Raw genomic sequence first — 23,364 nt, forward strand, 5'->3', positions numbered from 1 at the left:
ATCCACCTGTATAAAAGATGATGATTATGATGAAAAAGTTAAGTTCAAGAGCAAAAAGCTCTTGCAAAAAGAGTATTTAGTCAATTCAAGGCTGTTGTAAGGCTATTTTGATCAGAAATTGTATCACATCACTGTGAGACAAAACATGAAGATATACCAGTATAGGATAACTTCAATAAATCAATCAATCAATCAATCAGTCAGTCAATCAAGGTTTATTTATCAATGCACGAATAGTACACATACAGCGGTGTTGTCGGCAATGAAATGCTTTAACTTTATTAGCATAGTTGTATTTATTATACATTTATTAGTATTGTAAATAAAAATGTGTACATTTCCTATATAAAAAGGTTAGATATTACACTGATGTTGGTGTTTTAGGGTAAATCTACTTTAATTTTTGGCTTTCAGCAATATATTTCAATAGCACAATTGTAGAAAAAATGTTTTCTATTTTTTCATTACTCCAGTACTGTTCTTTGCAGGTGTATTTAAAAAATGCACATTGCTGACAGGGGCTGTCATTTTCCAGTAGCCCACTGGAGGACGACAAACCTCTATGTTTTGCAAAACAGGCAGCTCTGCCTTCAGAATGCAGCAACACTTTGCATATGTGCCGGAGTTTTTCACAGCAAGCACAGAAGTTCATGTTCTCTTTGTAAAAAAGTTGAAAATACGTTTCACCATAAACCTCTTTAGTTGTTATTTTTGTTATTGTACTGCATAATTTATTCTTTACATTCATTTTGTTGCAAAATATTCTTTATTGGCTAGCATAATCAACTTCATTCCCTCACAAAATTGATGACTCCCTGTGGGCTGATAAAGAAAGCTGACAAGATAATTAAACAAACATGGTTTTCAAAGACCAACTTACTTATTTCCCAAATACTTTATTTTTAGCTGTTACAGTATACACCACATTGTACCATACATTGATAAATATAGATTATGTACCTGATAATCTGTGCACCAATCAGTATGTGTTGAAGTGTGATTTGTCTCTCTTTCACCATTAGTTTTAAAGCAAGGGTTAGCATATTCATGTGTGATCAACTGTGTTGATTTTCTTGCACTTTAATGTCAAATGATCTTGCTCAATGATAAGGCAATGTGTATGATTGCAATGTACAATGTGTATGATGATTGTATAACAGCATTATAACATTGTTCATTTAATGTCCTATCAATCCTTCAATAAATGTCACATTTACAGTACCTTGCAAAAATATTCACTTCTTTCCAATTATCCATTTTGTTTAATTTAAAATGATGCATACAATTTCAAAAAAGAGATTGTTTTAACACTGAAAACATTTATGGGTGAAAGAAGTTGAATGCAAAAATATTTTGATTCAATAAGTATTCACCCTAAAGATGGGAGTCTTTTTGGATAAGACTCAATCAACTTTGAACACCTGGATGGTGCAATGGCCAATTTTTATGTGTGAATTCACTCAGGCTCTGTCAGGTTGGTTGGGGTTCATTGATGGACAGTAACTTTATGTCTTGCCACAGATTTTCTATCAAGTCTGGACGTGATGGGGCAGCTCAAAGACATTCAGTTTCTTCTGGTTAAATCACTCCAGTGTACATTTTACCATGTGCTTTCAGTCATTCACCTGCTGATAGATTAATTTTGGTCCTTATTTTAGGTTTTAGCAGATCGAAGCAGGTTTTTTTCTATTCTTAGTCTGTACTTTGCTCCACCCATTTTTCCTCTTAGTCTTGACAAGCTTCACTTTTGTTTGCTAATGATGTTTGCTAACAGAGAAGCAAGACTTTAACATAATGCTGCCACCATGTAGATTGTAGGATTATTATTTATTGAGTGATGTACTATTCTGGGTTTGTGTCAGATGTAATTCTGACATCATTTAAACCTAAACTCTTTTTTCTTGTCTGACAACAAAATCTTTTGGCACAAGTCTACAGTATCTCTCAATTCCTTTATTGAATTCTCCACGCAGGATTTGAGATGGTTCAATTTCAGTCCAATACAGGCCCAGTTTTGTGGAGGGACTAGGATATCGTTGATTCATAGTCATTTTCTCCCACGCCATTCATTTAATTCTGTAGGGATTTTAAAGTCTCCCTTGGCCTCAGGGTGGCATCTTTAACCAGATTCCTCCTCGCCCTGCTGCTCAGTTTGGAGGGACAACTTGCTCTAGGCAGTATCTTTGTGATACATGTTTCTTTACGAACAACTTCAACTATGCTCAAAGGGATATTCAGTGACTTTAATTTTTTATAACCTTCTTCTGATCTGTACAACCTATTCCTGAGTTCTGAAAGCTCCTTGGTCTTCATGGTTGAACATTTTCTTGAATGAAGTTCATTACCTGACTGAATGACCTTAAAGAGAGACATTTTTTATTCTGGAATCATGTGTACCACTATTACTTCTGTAGATTAAACCGGTTCAGGGACGCCAAATATGTAATCATAGTGGCTCTCTGAAGGCACCAGTTCTGTAGGGTTTGGGCATTTACTGAGACAATTATTAATTGTAGCAGTAAATCACAAAGTTGATTCTTTTGATGGCTTTAGAGTCCAACCATGCGACATAACTCAAACAACGCACACACACAGGTACTAATACACGAGGATACATTTATTAATACATAGAATATGCCTTAAACTAACAGATCTTTTCGAGAGGGTTATCAGAATACAAAAGATATATATTCAATCAGTTACGAAGTGTTACATATATCAAGAGGACATACGTTCAGTATATCATTCATTAAGACCGTTTCATGAATGAACTTGGTTATAACTTCTACATTAGATACTCGAAACAAGTACATAACTCTTAGGAATTAAATTGATATCAACTGGTTGGGATAACAATTGAATTATTGAGCTGTAATGCATTGAAGTTGAATACTCATCCAATCTTTGGGGATTCAGATCTCCTGCGGGCACAAAGAAACAGTTGCAGGCTGTTGCTGTCCAATCCGCGCTCTCTGGCTCCGTGCCAGGCTGTGATGTGCGGCTTGCGACGGTGCGCTGCTGATGCTCACTGTTGGCTTTAACTAGCAAAGTTTGTGCACAGGAGAAAAGATGACTGTGGGTCCCAGCAAGTCAGGAAGAGGACCAGTTCGTTTATGATGAAGAGCTAGTTCTGAATAGTGATTCAGCTGTCCACAGTTCCGACCTGGCACTCGGACACACTGGCCGTTCCGTGGTTGTCCGGGCTGAGTCTCAGGATGGTCAGGAGGCGCGCTGCGAGAATGTCCTGCCCTTGGGAGCCTTCTGCTCCTGGGCCGTCCTGCCCTGGAATTCTCCTTTGAATTCCCTTTAGAATTGTTGAATCTGAATCTTGTCTGAATCTCTCAATCTGAATCTCTCAGGCTCTCTGTGTTGCCTGTTTTTACCTGGAGGAACTTCAGCTCATTGATTGGCTGAAAGTTCCATGGGCATCAGAGTCCCACGTGGGTTACTACCGGTCCCTGATTGGTTGATCAAGGTGAGATATGAGTCGCTTATGAGACACTAACCTCAAAAGAAAACATCTTGCATGAATGGTTTCTCTGTGGCTGCACCACAGAGATGAACAGAGAAATGGGGCCTCATTTGGGAAGCTCAGAAACACTTAATTCTGCCTTATTATTAGCCTCACCGCTACACTTCCAATAAAATAATAGGATAGTAGTTAAAGTGATTTATCATGATCATTATTTAGCAGGGGTGACAGTGCTGCCTTGGGTTCAATTCTGGATCTGGGGTGCTATCTTTGTGGAGATTATGATTGTGAGTGTGCGTGTCAGTCTGCTCTGTAATGGACTGGCATCCTGTCCAGGGAATACCCTGCCTTGCACCAGTTGCTTGTCAGGAAGGGCTTCATCTCCCCTGCAGTCGTGAATTGGAAGTCTTTAGAAAATTGATGGATGGATTATTTAGCTGACCATGATCTACTAAATAATGATAATGATATATCAGTCATTCATTAATTCTATTAATTTTTTTTCCCATGTAAATGTAAACTCTTTTGTGCATAATCATTTGTACAAAGTGATTAACAAGAAACTAAAACAGACAAGGCAAAAGCAGATAATTGTTTTAATAGTACATTTTGAATGTGGTTTACAGATTAAGCAGTTTATTATACTGAAAGCTTTTAGTTGCTGTCCTTTGTCCCTCTTGTCAATCTCTGAGGAATTAGCAAGAGTGTCTCATGCAGATCTGATATTTCCAGCGACGGTCTCTTAACATAGAGAAAACAAGAAATTGTTAGCACAGGCTAATACAGGCAGCTTGTGCTGCGCTGTTCTCCTGCAGTATTTCCCTATCTGAATGTTGAATATGATTTGTTTGTTTAAACTGGAATTCAATTTGGAAACAAAAAAGTCTAATGTGTTTTTAATAGAAAGAAAATAACAAAATTCTAAAAAATATTTTTTTAAATAATGTATTCTTTAATTTCCATAAACTTTCCTATGTTAAAAAAATGTCAACAACATGAATTTATAGAAGGATCTCCAGTAGAACTGACATATTTTAGTGTCATAGACACTAGTACAGTATTACAGGTAATAGAAGTCCAAGTAGGTAGCTGCATCAGAATGTGTAGTCTGCACAGGAACAAGTAAAGGTTTATTCCATTCTGAAAAGAGAAGATAAGAAACACAGCTTTTTGGCTGTGGGGCCTTCTTCAGACTTCTTCACACGTTTGCAGCCTATGCATGCTGATGCGGCTACCTACTTGGACGTCTTCAACCCACTGCTGCTGTCACCCACTATGCCTTCTGATAAATCTTTTTGTAGATGCCGTCTCCTCTTCTCTGTGCTACTTGCCCCCTTCTCTCACCAAACTGGCATTCTGTCTCTTCACAGAGATCTGTTCCAAGACCAGGCTTTCTAACCACTTCCTATTCCTATTCCTATACAGATGTCGTCACTATGACATCATTCCTAAAGGATTTAATTTGAAATTTAACACTCAGAAACTTCTTCAACAGTTTTTGAGGAAACTAATGTTTTCTACCATTTTGCCCCTCAAACTACAGATTACTCTTTCTGACAACAACAAAGAAGTTTTGTGGCTAATAGCTCCACATCATCTTTCCTTTATAACTAACTGTAAGGAATCCCCAATGAAGAGGTTTGCAGATCCTATGCAGACGCAGGAACAGGTAGATATCAAGACAGGCATACAATCCGAGACGTCAGGTGAGATCGTGGTCAAAAGGCAAAAGGTAGTTCAAAATCCAGGAAATACTAAGAGAGGCGAACAATCCAATTCATAAGGCAAGGTTCAAGGTCGAGAGGCAAAAGGGTAGTTCAGAATCCAGGAGTAGTATAGTAAGCGAGGTTGAAATAACTGCGAGGTAGAGCTCTCTACGAGAAGACTCAATACTGAGCAGCGGGAAGCGGGTTTGGATGGTACAAATAGCGCTGCGTGCCGCATGGTAGAGCGTGTGCTGATGGATTAACACGTGTGGTGGCGCTTGTTATTATTTACCCGCTGCTGGTACTGGTTAGTTCTCTTATGAGTTAATCTCCGCTGGCTGGCGGTCGTGACACTAACCTCATCAGATCCCTCATCTCCAAGCTTAACCAATTCCTCACTGGAGATAAAGATAAAAAACTCAATCATCTTTTACAGAAAAAAAAGTCAACACAACCACTACCTCCACTAATCCTAATATTGCTGTTACTATACCCTCAGACCTTTCCCTTTCACAGGATGAGCGATCTCTTCTCAGCAAAGGCCTCAGTTTTGTACCAGCTCCCAAGAAGCTGGACATCCCCTAAGCCCAAGTTGTCCTCAACTGCTCAGAGCACATTTAGCTGATGACTTCTTTTCACTGGCACCTGATAACACCCCAGTTATCAATTCCATTAACAAAATCAAGTCCCCCCTCCGGCCGTTTTCTGTCAGTATTTAATGAATCAATGTAACAGTCAAGCTCCCAAGACCATTTCCATACCTAGGAAACACAGGTCTAACCTCACCCAAGGAGAAATTCAGGTGCTTTAATCTCTCTGCAATAGAGAGAATCATTGTTATCAAACCAGTGGATAAAGGTGTCACAAAAAGACCTGTATATCAATGAAGCCTCCAGACGACTTACCAATACTTCTGCCTCTTCCACTGGATCCTACCACTCACTACCAAAAGGAAGTGTTATCCACCATTTTATTTCTGAACAGCAATAAGGAACTCCCCAAGGAGGCAAACCGTCTCATCATTGAACATCCTCAGGTATATCAATTTTACCTCCCCCCAAAATCCACGAACCCAACACCCCTGGATGCCCTATCATCTCTGCATGCACCTGTCCCACAACTCACATCTCAGCCTTTCTCTACAGCTTTATGAGACCTCTGGTTGAAGGTTTCTTTAATATTTTAAGGACACCAACCATGCTCTCCAACTTTTCAATGATTTCCAGTTTAAGGACCCAGAATGTTTCATTTTGACCATAAACTGTCACGGCCCACACTCTAACTAAGAAATGCCTTTCTGTCCCTGTCACATTCCACACTCTCCCTCGCAAACGACATTACATTCCCGGAACCTCTGCTTCACAATCTCATCCCTGATTGAACCCATCACATTCTCACATGCATCAGATTCCTCAAATTCTCACTCCCTAACCTATCATCCAATCACACCCCTTTCCTTTCAGTATTTAAACCCCCTTTGCACACCTTCCCACGCTCACTACTGAGAAGCCTTTCATAGTATTCTCCAGTGCATGTTTCCAAACCTTTTGACTGATCTCCCGTTACGAATCTTCTGCTTCTGCCTTTTGACCTCACCTTCTGGATTTTGACTTTGGATTGTTTTTTGGATATCTCTCATTACCGGACCCTCTGCCTCCCTTATCGACCCAGCCTTTGGATTTTGTCTTTTGGATTGTCCCTTTGCTACTCTGCGTCCTGTGGGATTCCCGTCACGCATAAGGATCCTTCTATTCCACGTATAGGTTCCGTGACATAAACATCACATCCCTATACATGTCATTCCCAACAATGATGGTTTACCTTCATGCACACACTAGGCAAACGCACAGTGCTTGATCCACCCACCCACATTCTTTTACATTTTGTGGAATTGCCTTCTCATTCAATGACCTTTTTTAGCAGCAGGTTAGTGGAGCTGCTATGGGCACCAGGATGGGACCCAGCTATGCTAATATTTTTGTCAGCTGGGTAGAAGAATGCTTCCAACACTGGCTTTTTCCCGGACTTCTACAAGTGATACATTGATCGGTGCTGCCACATGCTCTAATGACCAACTAGAGCTTTTCTTGCATCACTTCACCAACTTCCACTCGTCCCTCAAATATACAGTTATAACATTAGGATAAAGATGTATAAGTGTACAGATAAGGAGTAGGTATAAAAACATTTCAGATGTCTTAAATAACTCTTTGAGCATGGTGAAGTTGATCATTAAGAAGTGGAACACACCAAGACACTTCCTAGATTAGGCTGTCCTTCCAAACTGAACAGCAGGGCAAGGAGGAAACTAATTAGAGATATCACCAAGAAGTCAACAGAGTTTCACAGTTCAGTGTCTAAAATGGGAGAAAATATCCATGGGACAACCATATCCTTATCATTCCACAAAGAAAGCTTCTATGGAACTGAGCAAAAAAGCACCAAAATGACACTGCAAACATGTGGCAAAAGGTTTTGTTGTCAAAGTAGACAAAATTGCAAGAATTTGGTTTATATAAAAAGTGTTACATCTGATGTAAACTCAGCATAATGCATTATTCTGTCATCACCATTCCTTCTGTGAAACATGGTGGTGACAGCATTATGCCATATATGTTATATACTGTATACAATATATATAGTGTTATATATTATTACATTATATAACCCTAATGGGAATCTATGGATAAGACTTCTTTCCACATGCTTTCAGAAAGGGATCCACAAGCAATTAGAGAGTTTCAGCAAATTTGCCAAGTGAGCAGAAATTGCACCGAGCAAATGCACAGTTGGTAAAGATTCATGAAGAAAGACTTGTGGCAATGTTGTAACTAATAATTAAGAATCAGTATCTGTGAAATAATAATGGAATGCTTACTGTAGTTTACCAAGCACAATCAAGTGGTTAGAATCAGGTGGTAAAATAAAAAGGATAAATAAGGATTGAGTTTGAGTAGCACTGTCTTATATAATGATGAGAAACTTTGAGGAGAGACCAAACTAAATTTGGAAGATCATGCCATGATCAAGAGAGATTTGAGATTCTTCAGATTTCAGAGAAAAAAAGTAGTTTATTCTCAGCAGTGTGGAAAGAGTTACCACACCATTTCTAAACATTTTGGCTCCAACCAACCACTGTCAGAAAGATAGTCTTCAAATAGAAAATATTCAAGACTATGGTAAAAAAAAAAAGCAACCTGGACAATCTCATCCATGTATATATACTTTCTCGAGGTCTGCATAATGGTGCGATGGTTAGAATTGCTGTCTCACAGCAGTGGGGCCCTGGGTTCAATTCCTGGGATGCTATCTGCGTGATGTTTTTGTGTGATGTTCTCCCTATGTTCATGTGGATTTTCTCTGGGAGCTCCAGTTTCCTCCCACGTCCAAAAACATACTGGTAGGTAAACTGCAATCTGGGAAAATTGGCCCTAGTGGGAATAATTGCTTTTCTGTGTTTGTGTCTATGTGTTTACACTCATTAAGGTGTGCCCTGCCTTGTGCCGGGTGCCTGTTTTTTGCTGAGGTCACTTGGCTCTGACTCCCTAGTCACCTTGAATAAAATGAAGAAGGTAGAAAATGGACAGATATGTTTCTGAATCTTTTGACGTATTTTTTCAACAACTGTGATCAACATATTCAATGCAAATTGTTCCTGTGCCTTTTATCATAAATGTATCAGCTTTTTATTTCATGTGTCATAAATATGCGGTATAAAATTCACTAAAGCATATGAAACATAAACAACACCTATTGTTAGCAATTTACCTACCACTATACCTATTGCTCTACCTCTATAGGGCTCCACTGATATTCATGCTTTTTAGACGTGTTTAAATGTATGTTGTACAAACATATTATTTCTGTTACATTACATGTATTATTGTTATATTATTTTTACATTTTACTGAGATTTCTTACATATTTTTTTTCATTTTAGTGTACATTACTACACAGTAATTGTTTTTAATGCATAATGCAAAATAAGTATTGTGTTATGCACATTCTTTAATTCAAACAATGTCAAACCATGATGCAGTCCCAGTAAAGTATATGTAATTTAAAAATATTTAATATTAAATGTATTTTACTCATTCATACTTTCATTTCTTCTTTAAGCTATTTTTAAGAATAAACCAAAAATTTGTTTTATGGACTAGCTACTTCTTTACTGGACTTTGTCCATTGTTGCAGAGTTACTGGTGCAGCTGCACTCATTCTTTACCCTCTTGAATTCCTCAACAGGTCTCATTGGCACCCCCAGCACCCCCTCATACACATTTACCTGATAATGGCATAAAGAGACTACTAATTATATTTTGGTAATATTGCTGAAATTTCATTGTGCCTCCTGAACTATCTGGAATTAGAAAACAATGAGAATGCAACAATCTGCTTTTAGTTTTACAATTTGCTTTTGAAATGAAATGAAAAAATGAACTTACTCGCGGTGGTTGTCATGGTAGCTGGAAGCACCGACAAGGTAGTAAGAACTCGGGACAGTCCAAGACATAGGCTCATCAAAGCCATTGACATAGTCAGTCCACTTGCAGTTAGAATAGCAGATCTTACTATCACTGCAACAGTAGAACTTCCACCTAAAATGAACAAAACATTAAAGTTCAGGCCATCAAAACGGAAATATGTTTATTTAAAAATGCAGTAATGGTTACATTGATAAATCAATTAAGCATTATATTATGAGAACAGTGATAATTAAGTTCTTGGCAAAGAACAGGGAAACAACTAATGGGAACACAGGACGGGACTTGACTAACAAAAGAGAGTCGTGGATCTGCTTAAGGATAAATGATTGTACAGCCATATACAGTATATTAGATTTATTCATATTAATTTAAAAATCCCAAATACAAATTGCTTGACTATATACAGTAGCAAAAATAACATGTAAAATAAACCAGTAATTCATTATTAAATGAGTGGCCAGAGTATTTAGGAAAGGAAAATCAAATATTTTACAATAAAGGAACCCTTTACTCTTTCATTGATTAAGCTTTGAGACAGATACCTTTGCATTTTCATCTGAAACACTATGATCAGTTGCCTTATTCACACTTATTAGGTACGCATGGAAGATAATACTGAGCCAAACACTGCTGATTACCCTGCTGATGGGATTTATTTCAGTGAAATGTTTAGATTTTCTTTTAAAAGCAATATTTCTCTTAACATAATAAAAAAAATAAAATTACCTTCGATCCTCACGTTTGTTGTCATGATAACTGTACATGCCAGAAATGGCTGAATTTGGTGGACAGGTAAATTCAAATTGCTGATCAAAATCATTCACATAGCCTGACCAAGAGCATAATGGAATGTTTTCAAAGGTGCGTTTGCAGCTGAAACTCCATAAACGATCCTCATATTTATTATGATGAGTACTAGAAAGGATAAAAAATAAAAGTCAAAGCTTTTCACTCATTCACTATTTTTTGGCTTTCTTGTGAAGCTTTAAAGGTGCAAGAGAATATACATTATATATACTGTAATATTAACGTAGTATGATCCGAGAAACAAATTTGGTTGTTTCTGTTATTGTAAATGTTTTAAAATGCCCCCAAAGTTTAAGCAGTAATTCTAAAATGCAAAGAAAATACACAAATTTCCAAGAAACCTTACTTTCCAAATATAAGGATAACATAAGGAAAGGTATGGCTATTCTCTGCAACAACACAATGAGCAATGTGTTGGACACACCCCACCTGACCTGAAGCATCATACTCTATAACCTGTCGGGGACAGTATCTCAGCACAACACATGCCTAGTCATTCATTATTCCTGAATTGTAATTTTGGCCTCTATCCCACCTGGTTATAACATGCTAACCAGTACTGCTTGCATTTTCTTTCAAAGAAAAAAAACTGTGAAACAAAGATTTAAAAGAGAACCAAAAATTCTGAAAATAGAACCTGAATTCCTCAATAGAATTATTCTTGGAATTCTGTTTCCTTTTCTAAAATATAATACATGGATTTATATGTATAAGGGACAAGGATATGGTGAAAACATTTTCTTAAGAATAAGAACATAAGACAAGTTAGAAACAAGAGGAGGCCATCCATCGCAGCTAGCCTGGTTTGGTTGAAGCTAAATTGTGTATTGGTTTCCTCTGTAGCACAGAGTAGCTTGTTCAATACATCCCCAATCCTTTGGGTAAAGAAGTTCATCCTGTCCTCAGATTTAACTGAACCACTGGATAGTATCCAGTGTGTCTTCAAGAAAGAATTTCAAGAGGGATACTTTGCTTGTTTTTATCAACACCTTTGCCATATAGTATACATTGATTTGGCAGAAAACAAATTCAAATATGGATCTATATATATATAATGGCATTCAGATGTTTTATTTGTTGATATACAAAATGACAGGCTGCGGATAGCCTAGGTTATAATAAAGATCATAGCAACATCAACATCTCACCTGCTTATGTAATAAATAGACTCGTATGATGGACAAGTAAAATGCAAAGGTTGGTCATACTCATTTTCCCACCGTGGTTCTGAAAAAAAACAAAACAGTGATCCACGTCCTCCTGAAAGCTGACGTTTTAGCCCAGTTTTAAGTCTTTAGCACTACACTGGAGTAGCTCAATAATATTAAAGTGAATGTTCTTGAGTGGCAAATCAAGGTCCTGACTTGAACATGATCAAGCAACTGTGGGAAGAATTTAAAATGATTGTCCTCAAGCAATCTCCAGGCAATTTGATAGAGCTGAAGTACAGCTCCCAAGAAGAATGGGCATAAATTGCTCCACTTCAGCATGCAAAACTTGTAGAGGCTGTAATTGCTTCCACCAAATTTTGAGTTCAAAGGTTATAATGCTTAAATAATCAACATATTCAATCTTTCTTTAGATTTTTGGTATTTACTGTTACTTATCTTACCCTTAGAGCTATTCAGTTTGAGCACTCAGCTTTTGACTAAAATATTAGGTTTCATAATGTTTATGCATCATTTTGTAATTTCACTAAATGGAGTTCCATAGGAACGATCTGAATATTTTTGCAAGACACATACATTTACCAGACTTCAAATTCACTGTACATTTTGCTAGGTTATTAATGCAGTCCTCTCTCAATCTGATAGAAAAGCAAAATAGTTAAGCAGTTGTAGAACAAAAAAAATGTTATAAAGATGACTAAACTCACCCTGTGCACTGACAACAAGAGTTAAAACAAAGAGAATAATTTTTTTCATAACTGATTCAGAAATGAGCAAGGTCTGCAAATCCTGGTTCCCTACAGCTGGTTTTCCCAACAGTTTATATACTGTTCAGTGTTTCTGGAGGTCATGCAAGGGCAAGCATTTCAAGGCCACTTTGATGTAACAATTTGCATACATGGGTAAAACATTTATTTAAACAGATGTGCTTAAAAACGATAATTTTTACTAAGTAGTAAAACACAAAGTAAATTGCTTTCATTCAGGTTTTGAATTTTGTACTACAAATATATCTCCATCTCACACAAAAGTCACAAAAAGTTCTGCCAAATGGGAGTAAATATATGTTCATTTATTTCTGCATTTAAAAAAGGTTTTATGGCACACATTACCAATTAAAATGACTATTATTTAATTTAAAATCCAAGGGACCAAGACCATAATAAGCCCAATCAGAGATCTAATAATTCCAGAGTACATGTGCCTTTGTCAGATCAAAAACAAACACAATTTTGTAATCTAATGGAAGTAATTAAAAATTAAAAATTAAATAATTAAAAGCACATTAAGAGCTAATCAATAATCACCTGCAGTTAATCATAAATATCAATATTGTTGCAATATGGAGGTTAGATAAATATTTGTGCTTCCCAGCACATAGAGAATTAACATAGGGAATTAACCTACCTTTTTTTGATACAATGAGCATTATCTATAAATGTTAACTCACCTGTCAGGTCAGGCTAAATGAAACTCTGTTAAATCATTAAGGAGTGGCACAGTGGTGCAGTGGTTAGCATTGCTGCCTCACAATACTGGGACCTTGGGTTGAATTCTAACCATCGGATGCTAAATGTATGTTCTCCCCATTTTCATCAGAACCTGCTATCAACTTGTGTCAACCAATGGCCTCCTGTACTTACATGTGGGTTTCCTCTAGGTGCTCCAGTTTCCCTCCACAGTCCAAAAACATGGTGGCAAGTTAAATAGCTTCTGGGAAAATTGGCCTTAGGTGTGAGTGTGTGCGTGGTTGTGTCTGTGTGTCTGTCCTGTGATGGACTGACGTCCCATCAAGGGTGTACCCTGCCTTATCCTTTTGCTTGCTGGGAAAAGCTTCAGCTCCCCTGTGACCCTGAATTGGAAGAACCTGAAGTTAGAAAATGAACAAAAAAATCCATTGTTAAGTTAGCCCTCCTAGACCATTAATATTTAACAGTGACTGAATATTCCTAGTGAGGACATTAAAGTAGTCTTCATGAGAATGTTTTATATGATTAAGTAGACCTCAAGGCAGAATCCTATTGCTTCAGAAGTTGAGTATGGGCTTATAGGTGGATCTGGCATAGCTAGGACCAAGTTTGGTTTGTTGTGATTTCAACCCATAGAACCCATAGAGTACAGTATGTTATTTTTTATGTTAACACTGGCTGTTATGTTCTGCATTGTGTATAGTACTGTAAGTCTGTCCACATATATTTAAAAAAAAGGTAAAAGACTCTACAGAACTACAAATGGCATCAAAGTGAGTTCAAACCTTATTAACAAAAAGAAATAAATGCATATCACATCCTCACCTTTCATCACAGCTTCAGGGGCATCAGAACCTGCTATCAACCTGTGTCAACCAATGGCCTCCTGTACTTACTCAAATGGTAAAAAAACTAGGCCTGCTAAGGATTGATACTTGGAAGAGATATACAGTACCAAGGAGAGCTGTTGAAATGAAAATCTGTAGACACACTGGCTCTGCAGAACTATGATTGCATGAGCATAATACAAGGGTAATACAGCCTTAGAAAGACTGCAAATGAGATCAGGAAGTACTAGTCTTTTGAATTTCTTTTTAATTAATTTATGGGCAGGTTAACTGAACAAAGAACCAAGAATATTGAGACATGATTTGACTAAAGTATTTAGGATCCTTAGGGATATAGATAGGGCTATTTGAGGTAATCCTTTCACACTTAATAACAAAATCCTCTGTTTTGTTTCACATTTGCAGTCTCACTGGAAGGAGAAGGAAGTGGAAGTATAGACTGTGTGACTGTTGTCATGTGTAGTCATCATATTGTCACGGATATGGGAAAGGACGAACCATGGAATGGCAGGAGATCGAAAAGACCCTATGCGTAGCGGCAAGGCGGGGTTAGCCCGGGCTCAGCTGTTCAGGAAATGCCATGTAGAAACCCATGCCCTCAGGCCATGGACAGGAGCGACCTGGTGCTAGGTGGGTCTCAGGACATCCAAACCTCAATGCTGAGTGAGGAGCAGAGCAGACACAGGAAGTAAATAAGCCATACACACCAGAAAGACATGAATAATCACAGGGAACTAGGAACAGGACAGAAGTAGAGCGCCCTCTAGGTGTACTGGGCATAACAGGGCGCCTTCAAGGGCGGCTCCTGATGCCCAAAAAATAGCTGCACAGCACTGGGGGGAGGAAAAACCTCATTTAACTGAAAGGAAACCTCCAGGAGTCCACGGCTGAATGCTCCCCCCTTCTCTGGGGTAAAAAAAAAAATATTGAGTAGAGGAAGGGGGGGCCAGGCTGGGCTCCGGAGGAGCAAGACAAAAAACCAGATCAAACAAGCAAAAAAAAATCCCGAATAACGAAAATAAACCCTGACGGAACAGGGGAACAAACAACACATAAGTGCATGGAAGCTCAGACTAGAGGACATGGGAGCCCAGGATAGAGAGACTGGCGGGTGTGGGAGCCTGGGACAGACAAAACATGTAAAAAAAAATTACACAAAGCAGAAATAAACCCTGACGGAACAGGGGAACAAACCATACATAAGGGCATGGAAGCCCAGATCAGAGTGCATGGGAGCCAAGAGCCAGGGAGACCAGGGGACATGGGAGCCCGGAACACTGTCACGGATGTCGGAAAAGACAAACCGTGGTTTTGCAGGAGAGTGATAAGACCCTATGCGTAGGTGAGACGGGGGTTAGCCCAGGCTCAGCTGTTCAGGAAATATAGAAGCCATATAGAAACCTATCCCCGCAGCCCAAGGACAGGAGCGACCTGGTGCCAGGCAGGTCTCAGGACATCCAAACCTCAATGCTGAGCAAGGAGCAGAGCAGACACAGGAAGTAAATAAGCTATACAACAAGACACAACAGAAAGACATGAATAATCACAGGGAACAGGAACAGGAAAGAAGTAGAACGCCCTCTAGGTGTACTGGGCGTGACACATATATAGTTTTATATGTACAGTATGTGCAAATGAGCTGATGATGTCAAACTTGAATTATTTTTTTACACAAAATCCACATGATTCATTTATACAACATGTGTAGTCATCATTTGTAATTTAATTCAACAAAATTAGAAGACATATTTAGAAGGAAGTGAACAGTGTATGTATGTGCAAATTTGCTGATGTAAAACTTGGACTGTTGTGTTTTCATTGTCATTGTCATTTTCAGTGTTTTCATTTGTAGCCATTTCATTGTTCATTATTTAGCCGTTAGCTAGCCAAAATTCATTATAGACAGCTTAGGATCACCTTGCTTAATAGTTACACTATCCTCAAGAGACCCTTTTTTATTGGTAATCCAAAAGAAGCAACTTTGAAACTTTTGTAACTGTCATGCCCTCACACTCCTACTCTGTCCTGTCCCTAGTTTCCCTGTGCTTTGCTTGTCCATCTGGTTTGTCTTAGTTGGGGCTATATATTTCTGGGTCTACTTTTCCTCCTCGCTCAGCATTGATGGCTTGGATGTCTTGAGACTCGCCTAACACCAGGTCGTCTCCTCCGTGGCCTGAGGGCATAGGTTTCTACACAACATCGTATAACCTCCTGAGCCCAGGCTAACCCCCTATTTGCTGCTTCGCATTGGGGCTTTTTTGCTCTCCTTAATTTAATTTGTGCCTACTGCTTGCCAGGTTAGGCTCTGGTGTTTCCTGTGACCCTGTACTGGATAAAGCTGTTTGAGACAATGGATGGATTAAAAAAAAACGTTACTCAACTTACCAGTTTGAAAATAATATTTACTTCCTAGTAATTAATTAAACAGGTTATCCTTGAAACCATTGAGAATATGATATGATGTTCTCAAATTAAAATTCTTCTTCATCTGTATATTTCCCACACTTGCAGGTTGTTTCAGCAAAAACAGATAAAAATAGTACATTAGGAGTTCCATTCTACAATATGGAATCCAGGATTACACAAAAGCAAGAAACTGCTTGGTTAATGGTGGCCAGACTGGGGGCAGTGCTGGTTTTCTGTCCATGTTTTATTGTTCTGTTAATAAACTGTATATTGTAAAATTTCAGTCCTTGTGTTGCTTTTCATTTTGTCCGATTGACTACTCAAAGCCATCAAATCACTGCACATTTCTAATTGTTCCATTGAATCCCACCACCACATCACTACAAAATCAATATAACCTACAAGAAAACAGTACCTGTTTTGGTGGTGTACTGAAATGAGGGTTTTTATTGTACTGTTACAATTAGAAATTGGAACAGTAAATTGACAGAGTGCTTAAACACCTGTTCCAAATCAAACACAATAATTTACAATCTCACACATGGACTCTAAATAAATAATTGGTACAATGTCAAAACATGCATGACAAATCAACAAGAACAATAGAATATATTAGTGAATTGATCTGCTGTGAAATGAAAATTTGAACGTTTAACGGCATAACAAGATAAGAAGTAATATCATCAAAATTAAAATATACCGACTATAATGTGTTATGGTTTACCTAGTAGATTTTATGAGTCTCCGATAGTTAAATAACAGTTATTTACAATATGAATTTAGAACAATGAATTATCAAACATGTGCTTACAACCATAGTTTAACTCTTGAGAATTATGAGAATAAAGAACACTCAAAGATAGGAGAAACTCGGTTTGTCACGACTATAATTTTTTATTGAATATGCCTAGATACTCAGAATGTCAACAAAAAAGTCAAACTTATTAGTCAGGTGAAAATAATAATTGGTTTGCAAAAACGTTTTATGCAAAGCATTCACAGCTTACTGTACATAGAGAATCAAGCTGGCTTGTGAAGCCAACAGAAAGATTATTAGAACTAACAATTTATAAAAATTCATTATACTTTTATAGCGCTTTTCTGGAAACTCCACTCAAAGCACTTTACAGTAATGGGGACTCTCTTCCACCATTGTCAATGTGCAGCATCCACCTGGATGGATGATGTGGCGGCAGTCATTGTGCGCACAGTATGCTCACACTGCATCAGCTATCAGTGGGGAGGAGAACAGAGTGATGAAGCCAATTCATACAGTGCCTTGCGAAAGTATTCGGCCCCCTTGAACTTTTCAACCTTTTGCCACATTTCAGGCTTCAAACATAAAGATATAAATTTTTTATTTTATGTGAAGAATCACCAACAAGTGGGACACAATTGTGAAGTGGAACGAAATCTATTGGATTTTTGAAACTTTTTTAACTAATAAAAAAATGAAAAGTGGGGCGTGCAAAATTATTCGGCCCCTTTACTTTCAGTGCAGCAAACTCACTCCAGAAGTTCAGCGAGGATCTCTGAATGATCCAATGTTGTCCTAAATGACTGATGGTGATAAATAGAATCCACCTGTGTGTAATCAAGTCTCTGTATAAATGCACCTGCTCTGTGATAGTCTCAAGGTTCTGTTTAAAGCGCAGAGAGCATCATGAAGACCAAGGAACACACCAGGCAGGTCCGTAATACTGTTGTGGAGAAGTTTAAAGCCGGATTTGGATACAAAAAGATTTCCCAAGCTTCAAACATCCCAAGGAGCACTGTGCAAGCGATCATCTTGAAATGGAAGGAGTATCAGACCACTGCAAATCTACCAAGACCTGGCCGTCCCTCTAAACTTTCAGTTCAGACAAGGAGAAGACTGATCAGAGATGCAGCCAAGAGGCCCATGATCACTCTGGATGAACTGCAGAGAACTACAGCTGAGGTGGGAGAGTCTGTCCATAGGACAACAATCAGTCTTACACTGCACAAATCTGGCCTTTATGGAAGAGTGGCAAGAAGAAAGCCATTTCTCAAAGATATCCATAAAAAGTCTCGTCTAAAGTTTGCCACAAGCCACCTGGGAGACACCCCAAACATGTGGAAGAAGGTGCTCTGGTCAGATGAAACCAAAATCGAACTTTTTGGCCACAATGCAAAACGATATGTTTGGCGTAAAAGCAACACAGCTCATCACCCTCAACACACCATCCCCACTGTCAAACATGGTGGTGGCAGCATCATGGTTTGGGCCTGCTTTTCTTCAGCAGGGACAGGGAAGATGGTTAAAATTGAGGGGAAGATGGATGCAGCCAAATACAGGACCATTCTGGATGAAAACCTGTTGGAGTCTGCAAAAGACCTGAAACTGGGATGGAGATTTATCTTCCAACAAGACAATGATCCCAAACATACAGCAAAATCTACAAAGGAATGGTTCACAAATAAACGTATCCAGGTGTTTGAATGGCCAAGTCAAAGTCCAGACCTGAATCCAATCGAGAATCTGTGGAAAGAGCTGAAAACTGCTGTTCACAAACGCTCTCCATGCAACCTCACTGAGCTCGAGCTGTTTTGCAAGGAAGAATGGGCAAGAATTTCAGTCTCTCGATGTGCAAAACTGATAGAGACATACCCCAAGCGACTTGCAGCTGTAATCGCAGCAAAAGGTGGCTCTACAAAGTATTAACGCAAGGGGGCCGAATAATTTTGCACGCCCCACTTTTCATTTTTTTATTAGTTAAAAAAGTTTCAAAAATCCAATAGATTTCGTTCCACTTCACAATTGTGTCCCACTTGTTGGTGATTCTTCACATAAAATAAAAAATTTATATCTTTATGTTTGAAGCCTGAAATGTGGCAAAAGGTTGAAAAGTTCAAGGGGGCCGAATACTTTCACAAGGCACTGTAGTTGGGGATTATTAGGAGGCCATGATTGATTAAAGCAATTGATTAATATTTAATTCTAAGTGCTACAATATTTTTTGCTGCTATGCAGGTTATGCAGGCTATGCATATTATTTAGGAAATAATTAACTTACAATTTTCACAAGCAATAAATAGCATGATTTATTTTTAACCTTCTTGACATGAGCATCAAATTCACAGGGACCTGCAAAGCTACATTTTAAAAAAGCTATAGTAAAAGTGCAGTTGATGAGTAATAAAGCCAGTACAGTACCAATCAAACCACTGTCATATCAAGAAACAAAGACACATCTGTATTGTGTACAGCAGGGGTTTCAAGCTCAGATCAAGGAGGACTGCAATGACCTGGCATGTCATATGACCTGCCAATAATATTCTAATATATAATATTAGAAGGGGAGTGGGGGTGATATGATGGCACAGTGTATTTCAGTTCTGCCTCGCAGCTTTGTGGCCCAGAGTAGCCCTGGGGTGCTAACTGAGTTGATAATTCTTTGAATTTTTCAAACTCATGTATACAACTCATGTATAGAGGAGGCATGCCGATCGTGACAATGTCATACTCAAATAGTAAAAGGGGTTATAGACTGCCCTGTATAATACCACACTTTACTTAGTTTAAAACACATTCACCATAAATTTACTTTCCATGATATTATGCAATAATCTTACCTTTTTAAAAAATCTTGCTTAAATCCTTTTTTAACAAAACAGCAAATATGTATTCATTTGAGAGTGTATTATTGGACTTTTCTAAATCCAGATTTAGAAAGGTATATTCCTATAGTAGTTCCTCATCCACTTGTTTTTTCACTGCAATTGAGCTGAAAGTTGGATGAAGCGAGATTGTAGTGTACTGTATTTAGTATCCATCTGCCTGCTTAATCCAAAAGCTAGTTACAATGGACCCTGTGTGTTTGTGTCTTTCTGTTAAATTGCAAGAACTAAAAAATAATTTAACAAGAACACAGCTACTCCAAACAAAATACTGTGTATGGACCACATTCCCCAGAAGCCTTTGGGGAATGAGTTGTTGATGCCCTACAACAGGGTAGCCTGCTGTTGTGTATAAAAATGTTAATTACTCCAAGACCTTTCTTAATTACTCCTGTACCCTTCTTGTATGTTTATGTTAGTGTATATGAAACAAGTGTGAAAGGTATGTACCTCCCTTTTTACTCCAAATCACTGCAGTATTCCATAGTTGTTGGATTATGGTGTAATGTTTGACAAGATGGACACCAGTACCTTTTCTGTTTGTGAATTTTTAGGCATCCACATCGGCAGTGCTAAATGGCTGCTGACGTTAAAGGGAAAGATTTTCTAGTAGGTCACCAATAATTAACCAAGATATGTGTATATTCTTTTTTCTAAATGTACTCAAAGCTTAATGTGAATTTGTAAAAGCTGTAGTTTCCCTGGACTTGTTTGCCATGCTCACGCCCCCAGAGCACCAGTTCACTGTCGCAAGTAATACAGCCAGTACAGTACCAATCAAAGCACTGTCATGTCAAGAAACAAAGACACATTTGTATTGTGTCAGTTTGTCAACCTGCCCTGATCCTTGTTGTCTCCTCCCCGTTGTCCTTTTCCACTCCCTTCCGCAGTATACCATCTGCATAGGGTCCTGAACTAAGCTTCACGGGAGCCTGGATTGGCTCCAGTTAAATGATCTTTGTGAATTTTGTTTTAAAGCTGGTAAGCAGCTCAGCTGCCTGGCAGGATAGATAGGACTGAAGTTCAGTTAGCAGTGCAAAGAAGAGCTAGGTTTGTTTTTTCTTTGTGGTTGCTTTTTTCCCTCCTCTGTATAAATAAAGAGCACTGTTTTAAATCTGCCTTAAAGCTATGTCTTGTCACTGTGCTAGGAAGAATCATATGCCTACTTTTTTTGTTGCCTATTTTTTTACAACTTTGATCAATTCCTGCACATGTAGAGCCTCAAAATATAACTAAATATTCTACAAGATTCACAGAGTGAGGAATTAGAAAAAGAGTTGACTCACATAGGTATTCCAGTAAAACACTGGTGTCATAAATACAGTACACCAGTATAAAAGCATAGTAGTTTAAGTAGGTAACTGCATCAGCGTGCGTAGGCTGCAAAGGACCCATGCTGAAGGTTTAATCCATGCTGAAATGAGAAGAAAAGAAGCACTACATTTCAGATATGGAGCTTCTTCAGCTCTGTGTTTCCTTTCTTCTCTTTTTAGCATGGAAGAAATCTTTACTTAATCCGAAAAGTGAAGTAGCTCACAAGAAGGAAAGTAGTTTGTGTTGAGACACACTGTATTACTGTAATTGTAATTAAGGAGCAGTTGATAATTCCTTCATTTTTCTATATTAGAACAAGCACTAGCTAAATAGTAGCATGTTTTTTAGTAAGAAAAAAAAACTGCTGACTTAGTAAACAAATAAAATTTTAAATTTTTCAGTATGAGAAAATGCAGTCCCAAAAGAACAATAGCAACATTATTTTACCTGAAGAGAACACCCAGCTCAGATTTCCAATGTGATTCAAAGACAGAACGTTCTCAGCCCCTAAGAGGGATCTAACCTTGTAACCAATGTCATGGATCCACAAGCCATGAAGTGAAAATTTAGTAATCTTTTAGAAATTAGTTTAGCTATCTGCAAACCAGGAAGTCACTGTTGCAGTTAAGGCTGAGGGTTAAAAGTCTTTCATGCAGATGAAACAGCTAAAAACTTAACCTAGATTCTGTGTAAGATTAAAGTTATAATTTTAAAACAAATATATTGAAAAGTAACAGAAGTAGTTGGGAAGTATAAATATGTTTAATGGACGTGTTTAAACAGCTGATACATTTTTTCTTGGTTCTTTGTGGTCATAGCTATATATTTAAGATTGTAACAGTTTAAATACTTTCAGTTTTCAGTCTGAAACTCTTCCAGAACATTGTAATGAAAAAATACACTATAAAAGTACATTGTAATTATATTTTCTTATTATTTTCTTACACTTTTACCAGAACTAATTGAATTCTGACATCACACATTAAACTTACAATACTCAGAAATTTAGAGTCCAGTGGAAAAAAAACATTGTTGGACATTAATTAATGGTCAGTTTATCTTAGGAAAAAATGTAGTAAAGCAGGTTTTCATCCTTTTGCTCAATAATGTTTTCTCTCTTCATTTTTGTTTTTGTATGTCTTCAGAATTAGATGATTCAAACGTCTTGGAAAAAAGAAAACAAATGGGTACATTCACTTTTTTAGTATTAGTCTTTTTAGCCTTTAAAAGTCACGATGTGCATTCAGAGTTATTGCAAAATGTGAATGGCTGTTCAAAGTGTTTAAATGTTATTTTTGTTAAATCACACCAAAAGTCACACATGTGCGATAGAAATGATGGTTTTGAATTAATACACTCTTCACTTCTCTTATTTACTAGAGCACTTTTCTTCCTTATGTGTTTTTAACACAGTTTGACAGCCTGCCAAACTCCATTCAAAAATTACAGTCAGGATTCCTTGGGTCAGTTTTTTAGTGAGAAAACACGAAGCATGTAACTTTGGAATTAAGATTTAAACTAAAAGATACAGAAGAAAACCTGTATCCTACTGTAAACCTACTATATGTAGAAAAGTATATTCTTATTCTTTACTAACAAAAATATATTTGGCTGTGTATAACACAATATTAATTGTACTATTACAATAAATACCAGGCTAGGATGATAAACAGTTCTCCGTTTGCAACATTCATCAAAAAAGTTTAGTTTTATTAACTATGTTTTACTTTTAAATATACCTTTATAACTATGTACCATTACAAGATTAAATAATAAACACATTTTCACTCACAGGTAAAGGTTTGCTAGCAATGGATGGAAGAAGATTGAAATGTACAGTAGGCAGCCGATTACTGACAATGTGCTCACCAGTAACAATACTTACAGTTACTTAGGGTTCCTATAGTTCAAGTGCAAGTACTGTAGCACCATACAGTTAATGCTGCAAATCTACAGTTAGCTCACTGAGGGGATTCAAATGACAAAAATCCTAAAACTGTAAATAGAACAACTGATTTGAAACATTTGAATTTAAACTTAGAAGATT

General features: G+C 37.7%; 1 protein-coding gene across 1 annotated transcript; it reads right to left on the minus strand.

The window, feature by feature from the left end:
* Positions 1-4,060: 4,060 nt before the first annotated feature.
* Positions 4,061-12,422, minus strand: LOC102687150 (hemagglutinin/amebocyte aggregation factor-like). Its single transcript, XM_015349449.1, has 5 exons — positions 12,349-12,422; positions 11,621-11,699; positions 10,392-10,580; positions 9,624-9,776; positions 4,061-4,213 (listed from the first exon to the last, which is right to left on the minus strand). Exons 1-5 carry the CDS (start codon positions 12,395-12,397, stop codon positions 4,168-4,170), a joined length of 516 nt encoding a protein of 171 aa, XP_015204935.1. The 5' UTR covers positions 12,398-12,422; the 3' UTR covers positions 4,061-4,167.
* Positions 12,423-23,364: the final 10,942 nt, after the last annotated feature.

The sequence above is a fragment of the Lepisosteus oculatus genome, chromosome 11 (genome assembly GCF_040954835.1).
Source record: "Lepisosteus oculatus isolate fLepOcu1 chromosome 11, fLepOcu1.hap2, whole genome shotgun sequence".
In the NCBI taxonomy this organism is placed as follows: Eukaryota; Metazoa; Chordata; class Actinopteri; order Semionotiformes; family Lepisosteidae; genus Lepisosteus; species Lepisosteus oculatus.

Coding starts and splice junctions, on each gene's coding strand:
- LOC102687150 (XM_015349449.1), bottom strand. CDS start 12,397: ATGAAAAAAATTATTCTCTTTGTTTTAACTCTTGTTGTCAGTGCACAG. Junction 10,581..11,620: donor TCTATTTATTACATAAGCAG/GTGAGATGTTGA, acceptor TATCCTTTCTAG/TACTCATCATAATAAATATG. Junction 4,214..9,623: donor TACCATGACAACCACCGCGA/GTAAGTTCATTT, acceptor CTCTATGTTAAG/AGACCGTCGCTGGAAATATC.